General features: G+C 40.0%; 1 protein-coding gene across 17 annotated transcripts in view; it reads right to left on the bottom strand.

Moving 5' to 3' along the window:
- The window catches only part of CASK (calcium/calmodulin dependent serine protein kinase), a 461253-nt gene that overhangs the window by 44550 nt on the left and 399568 nt on the right, over positions 1-17135 (bottom strand). For 12 of the 17 annotated variants that reach the window (XM_068269833.1, XM_068269836.1, XM_068269838.1 and 9 more), the window contains 2 exons: positions 2402-2482; positions 2239-2319 (listed from right to left, as the gene is read on the bottom strand). In XM_068269833.1, coding sequence (XP_068125934.1) covers positions 2239-2319; positions 2402-2482 — 162 coding nt within the window. The remainder of the gene's footprint in view (positions 1-2238; positions 2320-2401; positions 2483-17135) is intronic. The other 5 variants (XM_068269834.1, XM_068269842.1, XM_068269845.1 and 2 more) reach the window with 1 other exon arrangement.

Below are 17135 nucleotides of genomic sequence, written 5' to 3'. Positions count from 1 at the left end.
TGAATCGCGTTTATGCTATGGGCCATCGATCGTGTCTGTATATTTGGATCTGGATTTGGTTGTGCACTGAATTATGTGAAGCTGGGTATGGGGAACTAACCCTTTGTTTGCTAGGCTCTAAATTCTTCTAAAGTGTGAGTAAGTGATGTGTCCGCTGCAGGCCGATTGGCGTGAGCGGAGCGGCAGCTCCAGGACCACTCCATGGCAATTGGCGTTAAGTCCTGGGGCGGGGTGTTGCAGGAGATCGCGCGCGATCACCGCTAGGAGACTGTTAGATGGTGAAACTGCCGTCTAATAACACTGTACAGCGCTGCGATCTACAGCAGCACTGTACTGGGGACAGCTGTGTGACACGGCTGTCCCCCTGGACGGCAGGAAAGCGATCCACTGTCATAGGCTTGAGTTGTTCGGCCCTGCAGCGAGCCCTTACAGCGGGATTGTCACCGTAAAAATCAAATTTCAACTGCAACTGGTTTGAGTGTATTAAAGAGAATCTGTATTGTTAAAATCGCACAAAAGTAAACATACCAGTGCGTTAGGGGACATCTCCTATTACCCTCTGACACAATTTCGCCGCTCCTCGACGCATTAAAATTGGTTAAAAACAGTTTTAAAAAGTTTGTTTATAAACAAACAAAATGGCCACCAAAACAGGAAGTAGGTTGATGTACAGTATGTCCACACATAGAAAATACATCCATACACAATCAGGCTGTATACAGCCTTCCTTTTGAATCTCAAGAGATTATTTGTGTGTTTCTTTCCCCCTGTTCTCATGCACTGAAGTTTCAGGCTGCTTGTTTCTTCCTGCAAACAGCTTTGCCCTTGTCTGTAATTCTTCAGTATGTGAAAGCCCAGCCAGCTCAGAGGACGATTTATCCAGCTTGTAAAAGATGAGAGAGAAGAGAGAAGCTGCTCTAATCCTAAATATCACACAGGCAATGTGCAGAGAGGGGCCTGGATGGGGGAGTTCATAGCAGAACCACAACACTGAAGAACTTGGCAGCCTTCCAGACACAGGCTGACAAGTCTGACAAGAGAGAGATAAGTTGATTTATTACAGAGATGGTGATAGTAGAACGTGCTGCAGTAAGCCAGAACACATTAGAATAGCTTTTTGAACTTGTAGGATGATAAAAAACAGGATGCAATTTTTGTTACGGAGTCTCTTTAAGTGATAAAGATGCTAATCCTGCAGTCAAAACTTTTTCTGCTGTTATGGTTTGGAGTTATCACATACCTTAGGAGCACTGGCCCTTTAATTGCCATTGCCAAACAGTTGCATGCTGGGGGTTCTTTTTATCTATAATATATTCCTCCTCTTCCCTTTATCTCCCTGCCTAGCTGAAACATTATCCTCTGCTCAATTGTGTTTACAAGCAAGGCTGAGGTGACTCAGCCTTTGGAGAAGAAAATAATAAAAAAAAAAGTTAAGGGAAGAAATGACATAAGTATTTAGCCTCAAACTGTGAGCAAAAGATATGGTTCCCACCAGGAACAGAATTATCTTCATTTACTATATAAAATTTACTGGGTACTTATCAGTTAGCCGGGCGCATCCGGCAGGTGGCGCTGTTGTTGTTAATTCCAATCATAATTACAGTCACGTAACAAAACTGTGAATGTAAACGCCGGATGCGCCCTGCTAACGGATGTATGTAATGCGCCCGGCTAACTGTGAATGTCAATGTAAACGCCGCAGGTGGCGCTAATTGTATTCTTTGTCAAGGTGACAATATGTATATTAAAGAAGAGAGTTGACAAATAAGCCGGCAGCAATGTAACAGATCAAGCCGCCGGCATTCTCCGTGTCTCGCTCTCCTCCCCCCTTGCCCTCTCTGGTATAGAGCCCTGCAGGGGGGGGGGGGGGGGGCGTGTCCCCCCAGAGTCGTTCGTTAACAAAAGCTCTTTTCTAAGCTCCAAGTGCAGAGAAAAGCACTTTGAAAAAAGCTCAATGAATCGTTCAGCGCTTGCGATAGCGCTAGTGATTTATAATGTGAACAAGGACTTACTGAGGTAAAATAAACTGTTGAAACAACTGCATCTATCCTCCTCCTAAAAATGACTTTTATAGATATCACCCAGTTTTATTTTTAAATCCACTTTTAAAATTGTTGGCTGTTTCACACTTGTTTCTCCATCCTGTTCTGATGTCATTCTGGTTCCCACTCTCCAGTTCCACAGAGAAAATGTTTATATATACAAATGTTAGTCTGTAACAACATGTGCTGTACTTACGTGGGATAGGGTAAGCAAATCTGTCAGGATGTTTAGTAATTAGTGTATTTTTTATATGTCGTCTGCCAACACCATGTGCACCTATTAATACAGATAAGTACAAAATTAGGATTTGTGCTCCACAAGAATTCAAACTGCAAGAAAATCAGGCAAAGTACATTACCTAGAAGAACTAATGTTTTCCTTTTGAAGGCGGGCAGTTTCACTACTTCTTCATACGTAACCAGATCTAATTGATCAAAAACTAAGGGAAATAAATAAAATATTACATTTTTTCAGTACAAAAATGATTATCTTACAGTTAATACTGATAGATTCATAGTTTTTCTTAATGTATGCTCTTGAACACTTCCCCACCCCCTTCCACCCAAATTCTGAATTTCTGCACACATTTAACTATATTCAACTTGTTCAGAAACCCAATGCTCCTAATTGCAAGTGTAAAGGCTAAGGCCTATTGCTACTGCAGCCGAATTGCATTGTTCTCCCGCATGCAAATTCGGATGTGGAATCGCAGCCTAGTGAAATCAATAGGCTGACTAGATTGTGAGCTCCTCCGAGGGACAGAGTGACAAAACAATATATACTCTGTACAGCGCTGCGTAAGAGGTCGGTGCTATATAAATACTACTACTACTACTACTACTACTAATAGGCTGCTTCCGAATCATGTGAAGAGGGAAAAAAAATGCTGCTTGCTGCAGTTTTCACACAATGCATCTGAATTCCCATAGCTGTGCATACCCCAGCTGGAGCGATTCGGATGTGAACTGGCATCAGCTCAGGTGCCACTTCTGTTTCTGAAACTGCGGCATCCCAATAGAAACCTAGCCTTCCATTTTATGCAGTTCTGCTGCTCCTCCGAAACATATTTACTTATACAACATAATTTAAACACTGGGAAGGCAATTGTATTGGGTGTACATAAACATCAGGTTGTTTTCATATTGGCTGACCATAAACCTCTTTGGGACATGCAGGCTCTGGTCATTTAAGGACCCTAGTTTTTTTTTTTTTTTTTTTAAAGATTTCAATTGTCAGCGCACGGCTCTCTGGCCTGATGTACACCAAAACCCTCTAGCAGGTCCGCAAAATGCTAGCAGATTTTGAAACGCTTTTTGTTATTTTTCTGTAGCATTTCAGCTAGCATTTTGCGGTTTTGTGAAGCGTTTTTGGTGTAGTAGATTTCATATATTGTTACAGTAAAGCTGTTACTGAACAGCTTCTGTAACAAAAACGCCTGCAAAACCGCTCTGAACTGCCGTTTTTCAGAGTGGTTTGCGTTTTTCCTATACTTTACATTGGAGGCAGAAACGCCTCCACAATCCAAAAAAATGCCTCGGCCCGGGAGTATGCGTTTCAGCAAAACGCCTCCCGCTCTGGTGTAAACCAACCCATTGAGATACATTGACCAAGCGTATCCGCAGCCGCAAGCGGCTGTAAAAACGCCAAAAAACTTGCACGGTGTGCACCAGCCCACAGACAGTTGAGTGCAGTGGTGAGATCAGCGTGCGCTTAGAAACAGAAGATTAAAATCTACACCTTGGCACAGATTTCAATCAGCTACATCTGGACCTGGTTAAACTAAACTCTGTAAATAAGTGAGATTCCACAGCTATGGAAGATTTTAGCTGGCTGGAAAGATTCTTCAGTGGTGGCAATTCTACACCCAAATATTCTATTACTATGACCTGTCTTGCACTCTGACAGGATTGGGCATACAATTTTTGTATATGCCTTACTGCAGGCAGCAGGGTTGCTAAATTTTGTTTTGCACGTACATATTTTAAAGGAGAACTCCAGGAAGTGTTACACAAAAGCATTCTCCCAGTTATACCAGTTTTTTGCAAACGCAAGTGTGAATGGGCCCTATAAGAGAGCGTTTTAAAATATTTGCAGCTCTTTGCTTTTGAAGGACTAAAACATGTTTTAACCTCAAGGACCACAGGTTTATATCCCCCCCCTAGTGATGATCAGGCGATTTTTTTTACAATTCAGCCCTTTGCAACTTTAACAGTTTATTGCTCAGCCATACAACTTAGCACCCAAATGAATTTTACCTCCTTTTCTTTCATCTAATAGAGCTGTCATTTGGGAGGTCTGATTGCTGCTGCTATTGTCAATTTTTTTTTTTAATAATAATAAAAAGGCTATTTTTTTTTTTGCATCCCCCCCCAATTGGCCCTACACTATGATCCGTACACTACACATTAAATACATAGGCATATGTCTGTGATAGGGATTAGATTGTGAGTCCATCAGAGGGACAGTTAAAGAGAAACCGTGACAAAGAATTGAACTTCATCCCAATCAATAGCTGATGCCCCATTTTACATGAGAAATCTATTCCTTTTCACAAATAGATCAGGGGGCTCTGTATGGCTGATATTGTGGTGAAGTCCCTCCCATAACAGACTGTGAGGCCCTTTTCCCTGGCAGTTATCTGTCTGTGAACTTCATTGCATTGTGGGAAATAGCGGTTTACAGCGGTTTCCAACTGCCAAAAATAGCAAGAACAGGTACTTCCACTTACATCACCTGCCAGCAGTAAAAATGTCACCATGTGATAAATGTCAGAATGTAAATCAAGGAGAGGAAAGCTTTTACAATTGGCAAACACTGGCTAAATCATTTATACATAATTATTGTAAAAATGAAGCACTTTTTCATTACATAATTTTCACTGGAGTTTCTCTTTAAGTAACAAGATCATTCTCTTTACAGTGCTGCGCTAGACCGCAGCACTGGATACATATATTTTACCTTTTTTCTTGTGAAATCATTCTGCCAGCTTCGATCGTGGCTGGCAGGCGGATGACGGATAACCGCTCTATTCACCCGCAGGGAACGCACGTACGAGCATTCCCTGCTAACCCCGCCTTCAGGACTTTGACGCCAATCAGCATTAGGCGGTCCTGTGAGCGCCACTCTCCCACGGCCAGTCGGCACTAGGCGGTCGGGAGAGGGTTAAAAGGTATAAAGCATAAATGTTAATTAAATGTATTATTCAACCCAAAGACACTTCATGGAGATCTCCTTTAATTTTCCTAGCAAGTTTTTATATTTAAAGTAAACATCAACTAAGGCCAGGAAGCCACTAGCAGTGTTTTTCTAAGCACTTGTGATTTGTAAAGCTCTTGCTACTGGGGGATTTTTAGAAAATCACATCCCTCAAGTGGGATTACACACCAATATTGATTTCATCACACACATATTGACACAGATGATTTCATTTTGGAATTGTGGTAATGGTAGGAGTCTTTGTGTAGCATATTACTTGTATTCACAACCCCAAATTGAATCTTTAAAGAGGCACTTAAGTCTAAAATAAAAAATGAGTTTTACTCACTTGGGGCTTCCCTCAGCCCCCTGCAGCTGATCGGTGCCCTCGCCGTGTCTCTCCAATCCTCCCGTCCCCGCCGGCGGCTACTTTCGGTTTCACCGTCAGGTCCCGACAGACTGGGAACGTGTGTGATTCTTCGCGTTCCCAGCCACAATATCGCCCCCTATACTGCTATTGCGGCAAGGAAGGCCGCAATAGCAGCATAGGGGGAGATATTGTGGCTGGGAACGCGAGGAATCACTCGCGTTCCCAGCCTGTCGGGTTCTGACGGCGAAACCGGAAGTGGTCGCCGGCGGGGACGGGAGGATCGGAGAGACACGGCGAGGGCACCGATCAGCTGCAGGAGGCCTGAGGGAAGCCCCAGGTGAGTAAAATTCTTTTTTTTTTTTTTTTTTTTAGACTTAAGGTTCACTTTAAGCATTGTACTGATATTCACTTTGGAGAAACTTGCACTTGTGGAGGGGCCAACATATCAATCAATAAGGAAATAATGTAAGGGTGGCCATTAACACACAATTTTAGTGAACAATTGTATTTTTTATCAGGTTATACAGATCATACTGATGGGCCAAATCAATAGTTTCCATAAAGAGATACGATCATAAATGGTTAAGATGCAAAAGATTTTTGAATTTTCAAGCTTTTCTAGCCGAGAAGCTGAGAGAGCACCTGCACAAATTAATTCCATCCACAAAATGCAAAAAAACAACCCCCCCCCCAAAAACCCCCCCCCCCACCAACCAACAACATAGTTACATAGTTATTTAGGTTGAAAAAAGACATACGCCCATCGAGTTCAACCAGAGAACAAAGTACAATACCAGCCGTCTCCCTCACATATCCCTATTGATCCAGAGGAAGGCGAAAAACCCTTACAAGACATGGTCCAATTAGCCCCAAAGGGAAAAAATTCCTTCCCGACTCCAGATGGCAATAATATCCCTGGATCAACATCCCTGGGCATTACCTAGTAATTGTAGCCATGGATGTCTTTCAACGCAAGGAAAGCATCTAAGCCCCCTTTAAATGCAGATATAGAATTTGCCATAACTACTTCCTGTGGCAATGCATTCCACATTTTAATTACTCTTACTGTAAAGAACCCTTTCCTAAATAAATGGCTAAAACGTTTTTCCTCCATGCGCAGATCATGTCCTCTAGTCCATTGAGAAGGCCTAGGGACAAAAAGCTCATCCGCCAAGCTTTTATATTGCCCTCTGATGTATTTATACATGTTAATTAGATCCCCTCTAAGGCGTCTTTTCTCTAGACTAAATAAACCCAGTTTATCTAACCTGCAATATCACTATTACCCAGGGCTGGCATGACTCTCCCCTAGCATTGGCATCTGAAAACAATGCAGCCTGAAAGCTTTCTATTCAAATGCAATTTGGTAGATATTGTAGTGAAAGCCAAATATCTTTCAAGAACTTTTATTTTAAAGCAAGCAGAAACCAACTTGTACATGCATTGTGCTTCAGTGCAAGGGCTTAATTTTCTAACATGCAATGATTCTTGCAAAAAAGATGAATACAGTCATGCTGCTTACAAATTTTATTCTAGAACAGTGAATTTGTTTAAATAAATATCCTGCTTAAAATTAAATAGCATATGTTCAAGGTCAATGGTTACAATTACTGGTCATAATTTACTTTAAAAGTTATGTAGAACAATAAAATTAAAAGTATAAAACACTGTTCTACAATAAAATTATAAGGTGAGTAGCCAGTACAGAAGAAAAGTGAAGTGAACATAAATGATTATAAACTAAATTCATCATTAAAAGTATTCTTAGATGACTAAAATGCAAAATAAAACTACAATGAACAATTATTAATATTCAGGATTTCTTACAAAGGCAAATAACTAGTTTGGGAGGTAACATAACAGTTTTCACATTGGAAGACAATACACGTGGAACAGATTATCACATTATAGCATATGTGCAATGCTCACAGTGTGACTAATTAGGATTATGCAAAACAGCCTGTTCGTTTCATTATTGCCTGCTTCCCTATCCACAGATCAGTACAATTATTCTTGTATATACTCGCATATAAGCCGACCCGTGTATAAGCCGAGGCGCCCACTTTACCCTAAGAAAACAGGAAAAAGTGATAGACTCGCATATGAGCCCCCTCCCCAGTATAGCCACCTCCACAGAAGCCAGATGTGCCCCAGTACTAGTCAACTCCCCTCCCCATAGCCAGATGTGTCCCAAGGATGATACAGCTGTGTCAAGATGCCACACAGGAAGAATCCCCGATTATTGCACCGCTGACACATTGCTGGCATGCTCTACTCCAAATGCTGGGGAACATAGCTAGTCTTGAGCAGCACACTCTGCACACCATGTTGCCGGGGATGGGGGGAAACGGAAACAGCAGGGGGCCAGATGGCAAGAGCAGGATTACTAATGCATGATCCTTACGCTTCAATGCCAGTAACAAAACCTGCTCCACCATCTGTTTTGCTCCACTGACTCGCATTTAAGCCGAGGGGGTAACTTTTTAGCACATTATTTGTGCTGAAAAATTAGGCTTATACGTGAGTATATACAGTATATGGCTCTCGGACACACTATTTCTGTTCATTGCTTATTCCATCTACTATACGAATCCGTATTACATATAATCTATGCTAATCTGCTGCATCTCACAAACTTCACAATGCTCCACTATACACATTCACTGTTCACTTTATTGGGTACACCTGTTCAATTGCTTGTTAACAAAAAAACAAACAAAAAAACGAATCTGCCAATCAACATAGCAACTCAATCCATGAGAATCAGAATGAGGAAGACAAGTGTTTACAGAGAATGGGCCAAAGGGAAGAAAATATCCAGTGAGTGGCAGTTGTGTAGATAAAATTGTCTTCTAGTGATGTTAGCTACGAGTACATAGTTACTATTAATCAAAATTCAAATTAGATAGCGCTACCTAGGGCAGAAGGAGGTTAACTTCTGCTGCCATTTATAGCTGATGCGTTCCACTCGTGGTCCACGTAACGCCACTACTTCCTTCTTCCGGGTTTAAAGGAGGAAGTAGTAGAATTCTATGGACTACAAGTGGAATGCATCAGCTATAGGTGGTGGCATAGGTAAGTTACCGCTATAGCTATCTAATGGGAGATTAGATTTAACATTCAAGTTAGAGTTAGGCATAATCATTTTACTTCGGGTGAGCTTTAGGTTAGGTGTCATGATGGGATTTATGCAGGGGAGGTCAGGACAATTCCTCGTGAAAGAAGTAACATTAGGGGAAGTTGCTACATTTCCTCCCAGTCCCTAAATTACATATAGTGGGGGTACTAAGTAATGTATGACTCAGCCTCTGTAGAGCTAAATAGAGGAAGTGTTTTGGACCACAACAACGTCATAGCCCCTAGAAAGTTCCAAGTCCGCTGGAAAACAAAACAAAAAACAGACAGCCCATAGTGCCCACAAGTCTACCAATTCAGCTTTGAGATGTAGGAAACAGTATGGGATTTGGAAAGATCCCCTTGGAGGAGCGATCAGGCAGTCCCTATATAGGCAGCTCTATATTCCACTATGTAGATAAAAGACAAACAAAGAGAGCGCTCTATAAAGGATATGTCAATCTGTATATTGCCCTGTCCAGGACAGATCTCACCTGATTCAATTGTGGCTGTTTGCAGAAACCAGCCAGAGAAGGCATGTGTCCCTTTCAGGCCAGCCAGGGACCACGCTCTCACAGAGGTGGCCAGATGAGTCCCCAGGGAGACAGCACATACTCCTTCGCTGGATGGTGTTGGTCCAGGTATGTATAGGGGACGCCGACTCGACCCAAGTGTGGCAGTAATGGGGAACGGTGTCCTCCTAGCTATAGCCGTTAGCAGTTGTAGGCAGGGTAATAGGCCTCATGCGTTTACTAGGCAGTGCCGCGGTGGCTTGGAATGCTAGGTGGCTTGGAAAGATTTATTGGGCATACAAGGTAAAGGGGGTACAGACATTGCGGCTCACAGAGAATCCTCAGAATTCGTTTCCTCAGGTCATTTTATATTCTGTATGTCAAACATTAACTAGCATGGTGTGGGGCATTATCAATATAAATGGCTTTGTATGGATTAATTTAAGTATGAAGTAATTTAAGGTTACGGTATTTAACTTTTAAAACGTGTTTAAGGTGAACTCTGTAATGCATTAAAATGTTTCTTTAAAGTGCTTGCTTTATTTACTGTTGAATATCCCATTTACTGCTTTGAAAAACTTCCAAATCATAATCAGCTTAGAAAAACTTCTAAAATGGCCATTTCTGCCCCTGTAAAAGTGGAGGCAACTATTTGAAGCTGACAGGTAGTTTGATGGACAAGTTCATAGCTTAGGCAGCAAACTTAGGTTGATGTGGCAGTGAGTTCCTCTATTTGCTCCGTAAAATTGCATAGATTTAGTATGTAACTGTAGGAAAAGTCCTTCGTTACAATAAAAGGCTTGTATGAAATTTTAGCTTTCTTGATTGTAGAGCGACAAAAGGCATGTGAAAGGCGATTCTAGAATATAGGAGAGATCTGTGAGATGTCCTAAATAGGAGGGTGTGCAGAGGTGATTCTAATGGAGCAGAGGAGTAATATGTATTGTATTGGAGATTGTGGATATAAAAATAAACTCTTAAAAAAACTTTACTTTTTTTTTTTTTTTCAAAACGCAAGATCTAGGCAAGGGAGAAAGCCAAACTAGTCATCACAATGTTAACTGGATGCATTATTTTATTCTTTAACTTTTCATAGTCCACGACTTACGATCGCCTGCCGATACAAACCACCGACCCACAGCGACATTGGGGACTCCCTGCATCATCAGCAGAAGCCTTCACTAGGGGGAGCCGTGCGGAAAATGAGAGGTCTGCTGATCGCCGCTGGAATCACTTGTGAGGTGAGCCGCTCTGCGGCTAATTCTACACACAGGGAGTGGAGGAGACCAGTAGGGGGGGCCAGGAGGTGACACGGGGACGCAAAAGAGGACGTGGATAGAAGGGTACACAGGAGGACAATAATTGGGAGAGAAAATCTAAAAAACACTTCAGGAACGTAGATACACCAGGTATATATATATATATATATATATATATATATATATATAACACTTTTTGGTTTTTATTCGCTCTAAGTCTTGTATTCTGAAAAATACAGTAATTATAAAATGTACGCTCCTCCCACAATGCACTTTTAATTACTTTTGCTGCGGCTTACAGTAGACAGTCAAAATTGGACAGATTAGGCAGGTTTTGCACTAGTCCCATCTCCTTGTGTGGGATTCTTAGCATATTCTTTATTCCTTATGACAGCTCTCCCTGGAAAGGAGCTATACAAAGATGCCAACCAGTCTACTCCGTTGCTCAGTATTTTGGCAGTTGGACTGAGCAAGTGCAGTTTGGTAATTGCTTTCGAAAATAAAAGAAAACCCTGATAAACCCCATGAGAATGTCAGACGTTACTGGTGTTGCTGTTGGTTACTGTATGAATGGGACAGCAGGACTGCATTTGGGGAATAAAATGCAGGAAGTAGTGCATTTTGAGAATGCCCTGGTGTGCAGTAGAAGTGGAAATGTCACACAGTGCAGACTATGCCCTTCTGATGCCCTTGTGTTAGCACATTATATATTGCTGAAATGTGCACAGCAATACATTAGTGCATACAACATGAAAGAAGCCTTAGAAAGGGAACATTAACTAAACCCTTACTACCTCATGTGAAAGTTTCCCAAAATTAAAATTACATTTGGGGGTTGCTTAAACAGAAATGCATGTTATAAAGGCACATCAACTCATATTATAAAATAAACAGACCTACAAATAAATAAATAAAACAAAAAATGTCCATCTGCTTGTGTAAGGTGTACCTCACACTTGCAAATTGTGCAAACATGGAACTACAGGTAAAGCAATCTTGAACAGCTGAAGAATATTAAGAAGGAGATGTAAGCCTGGTATATACAATCAATTTTGATTGGCCAGCCACTGGTCAGTTTTACCACCTCCATGCAGCATGAGGGCCAACAAAATGGCTTGCTTGAGTGAAAAGTTGACAATCCCAAGGCCCTCTTCAACACCACACCAGACTTTCGAATCTATTGGATCCCTGAGTAAACCGCCTGCATCTTTGGAATACTGCAGCAGGGCCACATAGGTCAAATTTAGTTCTGGTGTTCATAGCAGCTTGTTACAGCTTTCTAGTGTCTCCATAACCTCTAGAAATATTTATGTGCTAACCAGTGCTCTGATTTTCAGTGACACATGTAGTTTGTCCCAGTTTGCACTACCCACAAAACTTATTTAAGCTGTTTCGTTCCCCTACAGTTTAGTAAGTCATGAAGTAAGTAATTTAGTCATGCCTTGTGTTCCCAGTAGTTTTGCAGTGCCCACCAATCGCCCATGTCTACTGTGATATGGTGGAGACCGCTGTGAATGCTAGTAGACTTCGGGTGGATGTAATTTGTTCTAAGTAGAAGTTTTACACACCTAAGGTTTTTGTTTTTCCTTTTAGACAGAGCTATAGTCCAACTATAGTCAACAATAGCTGCCTAGCATAAAACCACATCTTAGCACTATCCATTTGTAAAGTCCAACATTTTAAACCATTCAGAATATCACTAGAAGGGTCTGAAAGCAGGACTGTTGCTGTAACAGAGCTGTACAAAAGTCTTGAGATGTGGCAACTTGATAATGTAAATAAATACAACAAAATTAATTCACTTTCACTGTGTTTTTTTTTATATAAAATGTTCAACCTTGGTTTAGGAAACTAAAGGGTCATACAAATGTGCATTTTTTTTTGTTATTTGAAACAATCATTTATGGTTGTTTTAAGTGCCCATGCAGTGTCAGCGTGTGTTGCCAATTGGGTGTACTGGAAAACTCAACCCCTACTTTGATGCCCCGACTGTTACTAGGCAGCTAAACCACAAACTGACAACCTGAAAAAGCCTCAAGTAAAATAAACATGCCTATTATTTCAAGCAAAAAAAAAAAAAAAACTAAAAAAAAAAAACAAAAAACACCTTTTAACCTTAAAACTTTAGGAAATTGTAATTGCATAAGGCTTGCAATAGCAGTGACTTAAGCTTTGTTTTAATTAAATAGGATAATGGTAAAAAACCACAGTTTAAGAACCACACAAGAATATCAATAGTTGCAAACACTAAACAACACACAATACAGTTTTACACATTTTAGAAGCCATAAAGAGCAGTAAAATATGGGGGTTATGAAAGAAACACAATGAGAGTGACGAGTGTAGCAATGAGAGGAGGGCCCTGATTCAATGAACAGTGCTCTGGAGCTTTCTCACGGAAGACGTTTTCTCATCTTATTCACAAAATAAGTTTTCAATATGCAGTGAATAAAATGGTAATACAAAGTGGGCAAGCAAAATAGTAATCAGATCAGTCATTTTGGGACAACTTCGTTTTAGTAATTTTTTTTTTTTTTACTTACTGTGGGCTGAAGTTATTAATAAAGAGTAAACACCTCTATTATGAGAAATCTCTAGAGAAGTGTTTAGTAAATCTGGCCAAGATTCAATAACCACACAAGAAATTACAATGGATTATAGCTGCAGGTTTAGTATCAAAACGGTCTCATGAACTAAAGTTATTCCAATAGCTGAAAACTGAGGAACAACGTTACTGAAAAGAAAACAGAAAAGCAGGCATCATCACTTCACAAGTTACTTACATGCATAGAGGCCATTAGGAGGAAGACGGCATGAAAAATGTACAGGGGTAATTGAGATATGGATTGCAAAATATTAAAGCACAAGAAAACAATTTAACACAAAGCATTTTTTCACATTAACACAGCACAACTTTATAAACTCAGAAGTACCATAAATAAGGAGCATCAACTGATGCTAAACAGAAAAGCATGCTTTTTTCACTTATTTACTTGAACAAACTGACAGTACACTGGACACAGAAACAAGTGTGTGTACTAAACAGCAGAGCCCATCAATGAGGAGCTGATAATTATGACTTGCAGGAAAGGGTAAAGTAAGTTGTAGGCAGCTTGGAATTGTGTCAATTAAATGCACTTTATTAAATGCCCAATTCCAAAGTGCACACAATTTACACTATTTGCATTTCACTGACTTATCTTTCCTGAGCAGGAGCTTATTTGAGTTGAAAACTCAAGATCATCTTTCTCACGCTCTCTTTTTGTAAAGCATACCTGGAAAAAAAAACCCTCGTTGGCTTTGTAGAGTTGTGAAAGGTTAACACATCTGACAAGATTTTATTGTCCTCTGCATTAACACTTCAAGATATTTCCACTGACTTCCTGTTGTGTGAGTTCATAACAGAACAGGATGTGAGAAAAACCTGCCCAGCAGGTATTTGACACCATTAAAAACTTTACAGATGCTAAAGTAATTTTTCATACTATAGTACTAAAAATGTGTGTTTATTTAAGCACTCATTGGAGAGATTTTACCCCCCTTTCTATTCAGTTAAGTGGGAGGGGACGTGAAATCTCATTGAACTTGGACAACTACAGCATAAAAAAACAAGCAGATGATGTACCCCCTCCTCACTCTATAGCAAATAAAAAAATAAAATGTAAAAAGTCAGAAGCCCTCTGATCCCTTCACTAAATTCTATATAGTTTTGGGAATGTTGCACACATTTTCTGTCTGTTGTATAATTTAGCTTGGTGCATATTCTTCCCCGCTCTCCTTGCTTTGTTTCACCTGTCAAATATGGCGATTGTGCATTACCACTGATGCACTAAAGTCACCACCTCGACAACACTCCATCGTGGTTAGTGAAACCGTGCCATGCTTGCCTCTAAATTTGCATGCACAAACCCAGTTTTAATCTAGCCAGTTTTACTACCTCCATGTAGAATGAGGGCCAAATATTTTGATTACTGTGAACAGATTGTGTACAGATTAACCATATTGTGTAGGTAAGCCTTTATACTACAAGCAAGTAGTAGAATTGGCCATTCAAAATTGGATGTGTGTACCCAGGCGTAATTTTTTAAAGCCCCTCCAAAGATTGGAGGCTAACCAGATCTAAACCATCTTTATCATATGGTGGAATATAATCAATCATGCTTCCAGCGCATAATCCACTGCTTGTTTGCTACAAAAAAAGGTTTGTAGTTTCTACTTTAAAACCACAAAACAGGTTTGTAGCTTCTACTTTGCATGCATTTATTCTTAAATGGCAATAAAACTGCACATCTGACATCAAATGCGAAAGTACACATGAAGGAAGCTGATTTAGCAGATTACTGAGGTTGATGATTGGATGTCCCGTTAAAGCTTTCTGACAACCTTATAATGTGAATTGTCAGTGGCTGGTAAGCCTCTCTCTTTTTAGGGTGTACGAAAAACTATTCATATGCATGAACACGGAAGTTGTTAGAGACTTTTGCGCTGAAATATTAATAAAAACATGTCTTGGCTATAGAGACCCTAGGACAATAAAAATGTAATCTCTCCGACTGGAACATACACTATTGCAGAAACCAAACGATGTCATAACATTTTGAACTTATCCAAAACTAAGCATTGGTCAACAGTATGCTTCAAACCTGACGAGGATATGAAAGTCTGGCAAGGCACAGGTACAATTGTTTAACATGTGATGCCTCACTTTCTCTAGCAAATACTCAACCAGCAACCAGTAGAATTCTGGCTAATCCTTTGATCCAAGGCAACACTTTCTGAGGCACATACAAAAGATAAATAAATTAAGGACAGAAAGCAAGCAAGCAGAATCCATGAGCTTGTAAATGTTCTTTGCACAATTTGGTTTCACATCGCCCAATTAAACCCCAATTCAAAGACTGCTGATCTGTTGGGGTTTAGTTTTCAGGTAAAGTGATACTTCTGAAACATGGATCAAGCTGGTCTAAAACAGGGGTGCCCATTGGGAAGATCGCAATCTACCAGTATATCACAAAGGGCTTCATGGTAGATCCCGACCGCACTACATTTTCCATTCTGTATATACAATTATGCTCCTAAAATTGTACATAGGTATTTCATTTTGACTTTCTAATTTTAAAAAGTAGCTCACAAGCCAAAAAAGTGTGGGCACCTCTGGTGTAAAAGAAAATACCACCACTGAAATTATAATAAAAAAAAAGTTTTGTGTAACAATGTACACGATTAATTGCAACAGTTTTATCTTGTGGTAAAAAAATAGTAGATTTTGCCTGAAGCCAACCTCACCAGCTGTTATCTCCAGGAAAATAACTGAAGAGTACACCAACTATTATTAAGTCTGAAAATGACTGAAAACATTTGGAAGACCATGATATGATGCATCCATCTTTTCTAAAATGCTGCTTAATACAATCCTTTCTGGTTGATTCACCCACTCTTGGGAAAAAACTAAAATCGACCAGCAGATAGTCATGCATAAGAAGCATATATTTGTATCAAATATACATTTGCTGTTTTGTGTAATCTATCAACAAAAAAATGCAGTTAATTTTGCCCAGGGCTTTGTTGTAGATTAAACTGGCCCTGACTTTATGCCTCAATGCTTCATACACTGTAAAGCTAAAGATTTGTTCCAAGCCAATAAGCTTACAGCTAGATTGGAGTATATATACTGTATGCCACAAAATCATGTTGATTCAGATATATAGGGATGTTTTAATGACCACCATATACACAAGGGCCAGACAAATCAGCACACAGAAGGTCCTAAAATCTACAAAAAAAAGATTGGAACTCTCCTATAAGAATATGGTTTACTGTATAAAAAATGTTAATAAGCACTAATTATTACTACATTACTGAAAAGTGAAGGTGAGACTGAATGGTTCGCACATCTCTCTAGACGTTGACATGGAGTGTGTAAACTCCTGACATACAAACATGCAAGATAAATAAATGTATGTAAAAAATGTCTTTCCTACCTGAAATGCCCAGTAGGGATGATCAATGAGATGCAAATATTTCTGAGTTCATGCAGGATTATGTAAATCTATATGCAAATATATGCAGCTTTAAAATGGCCCAATCAAGTCCCACCAAGGTTTAAATTGATTGGTCCATTTTCAAGCTGCATATTTTTGCATGAAAATGTACGTAATCCTGCATGAACTCAGACAAATGCATCTTGTTGATCATAACCAATGCCCAGTTTGTCCTGAGGTTCAAATAACTAAGCCAAATAGCTCAGTCAAACACTTCCCATCCTGAATAGTCAATGGAAAATACCAGAAAGCCGAGAAGGCATTATTCTGCTTTCCCATACTGTAATAAAACTCACTTTAAGATCCAACACTATCCAACATCGCTGTTTCTTACACCCTCAAAACTGGCCTTCCCAATGCCCATGTAAATACTGTTGAGCATGGCTATTACATGAAAGTGATATATTTCTCAACAAGGGACAGTAAGAAGTTTTGTCAGCATAATTTAGGCATGCTATTACAGAACTATTGATTACCTATTGATCTCCAAAAACTGGAGGATTTTGGTAGCAGGTTGGTTTTAGTAGCAGATTCTCTAGTGGCAGGCAGGTAGTGATATTCAGAATCTTGTGATGGGTAGATTGTGATCAGTAGCAATAGT

Source organism: Hyperolius riggenbachi, chromosome 2, assembly GCF_040937935.1.
Source record: "Hyperolius riggenbachi isolate aHypRig1 chromosome 2, aHypRig1.pri, whole genome shotgun sequence".
NCBI lineage: Eukaryota > Metazoa > Chordata > Amphibia > Anura > Hyperoliidae > Hyperolius > Hyperolius riggenbachi.
The sequence above is the reverse complement of the archived record's forward strand: the minus strand, read 5'-3'. Positions and strand labels throughout refer to the sequence as shown.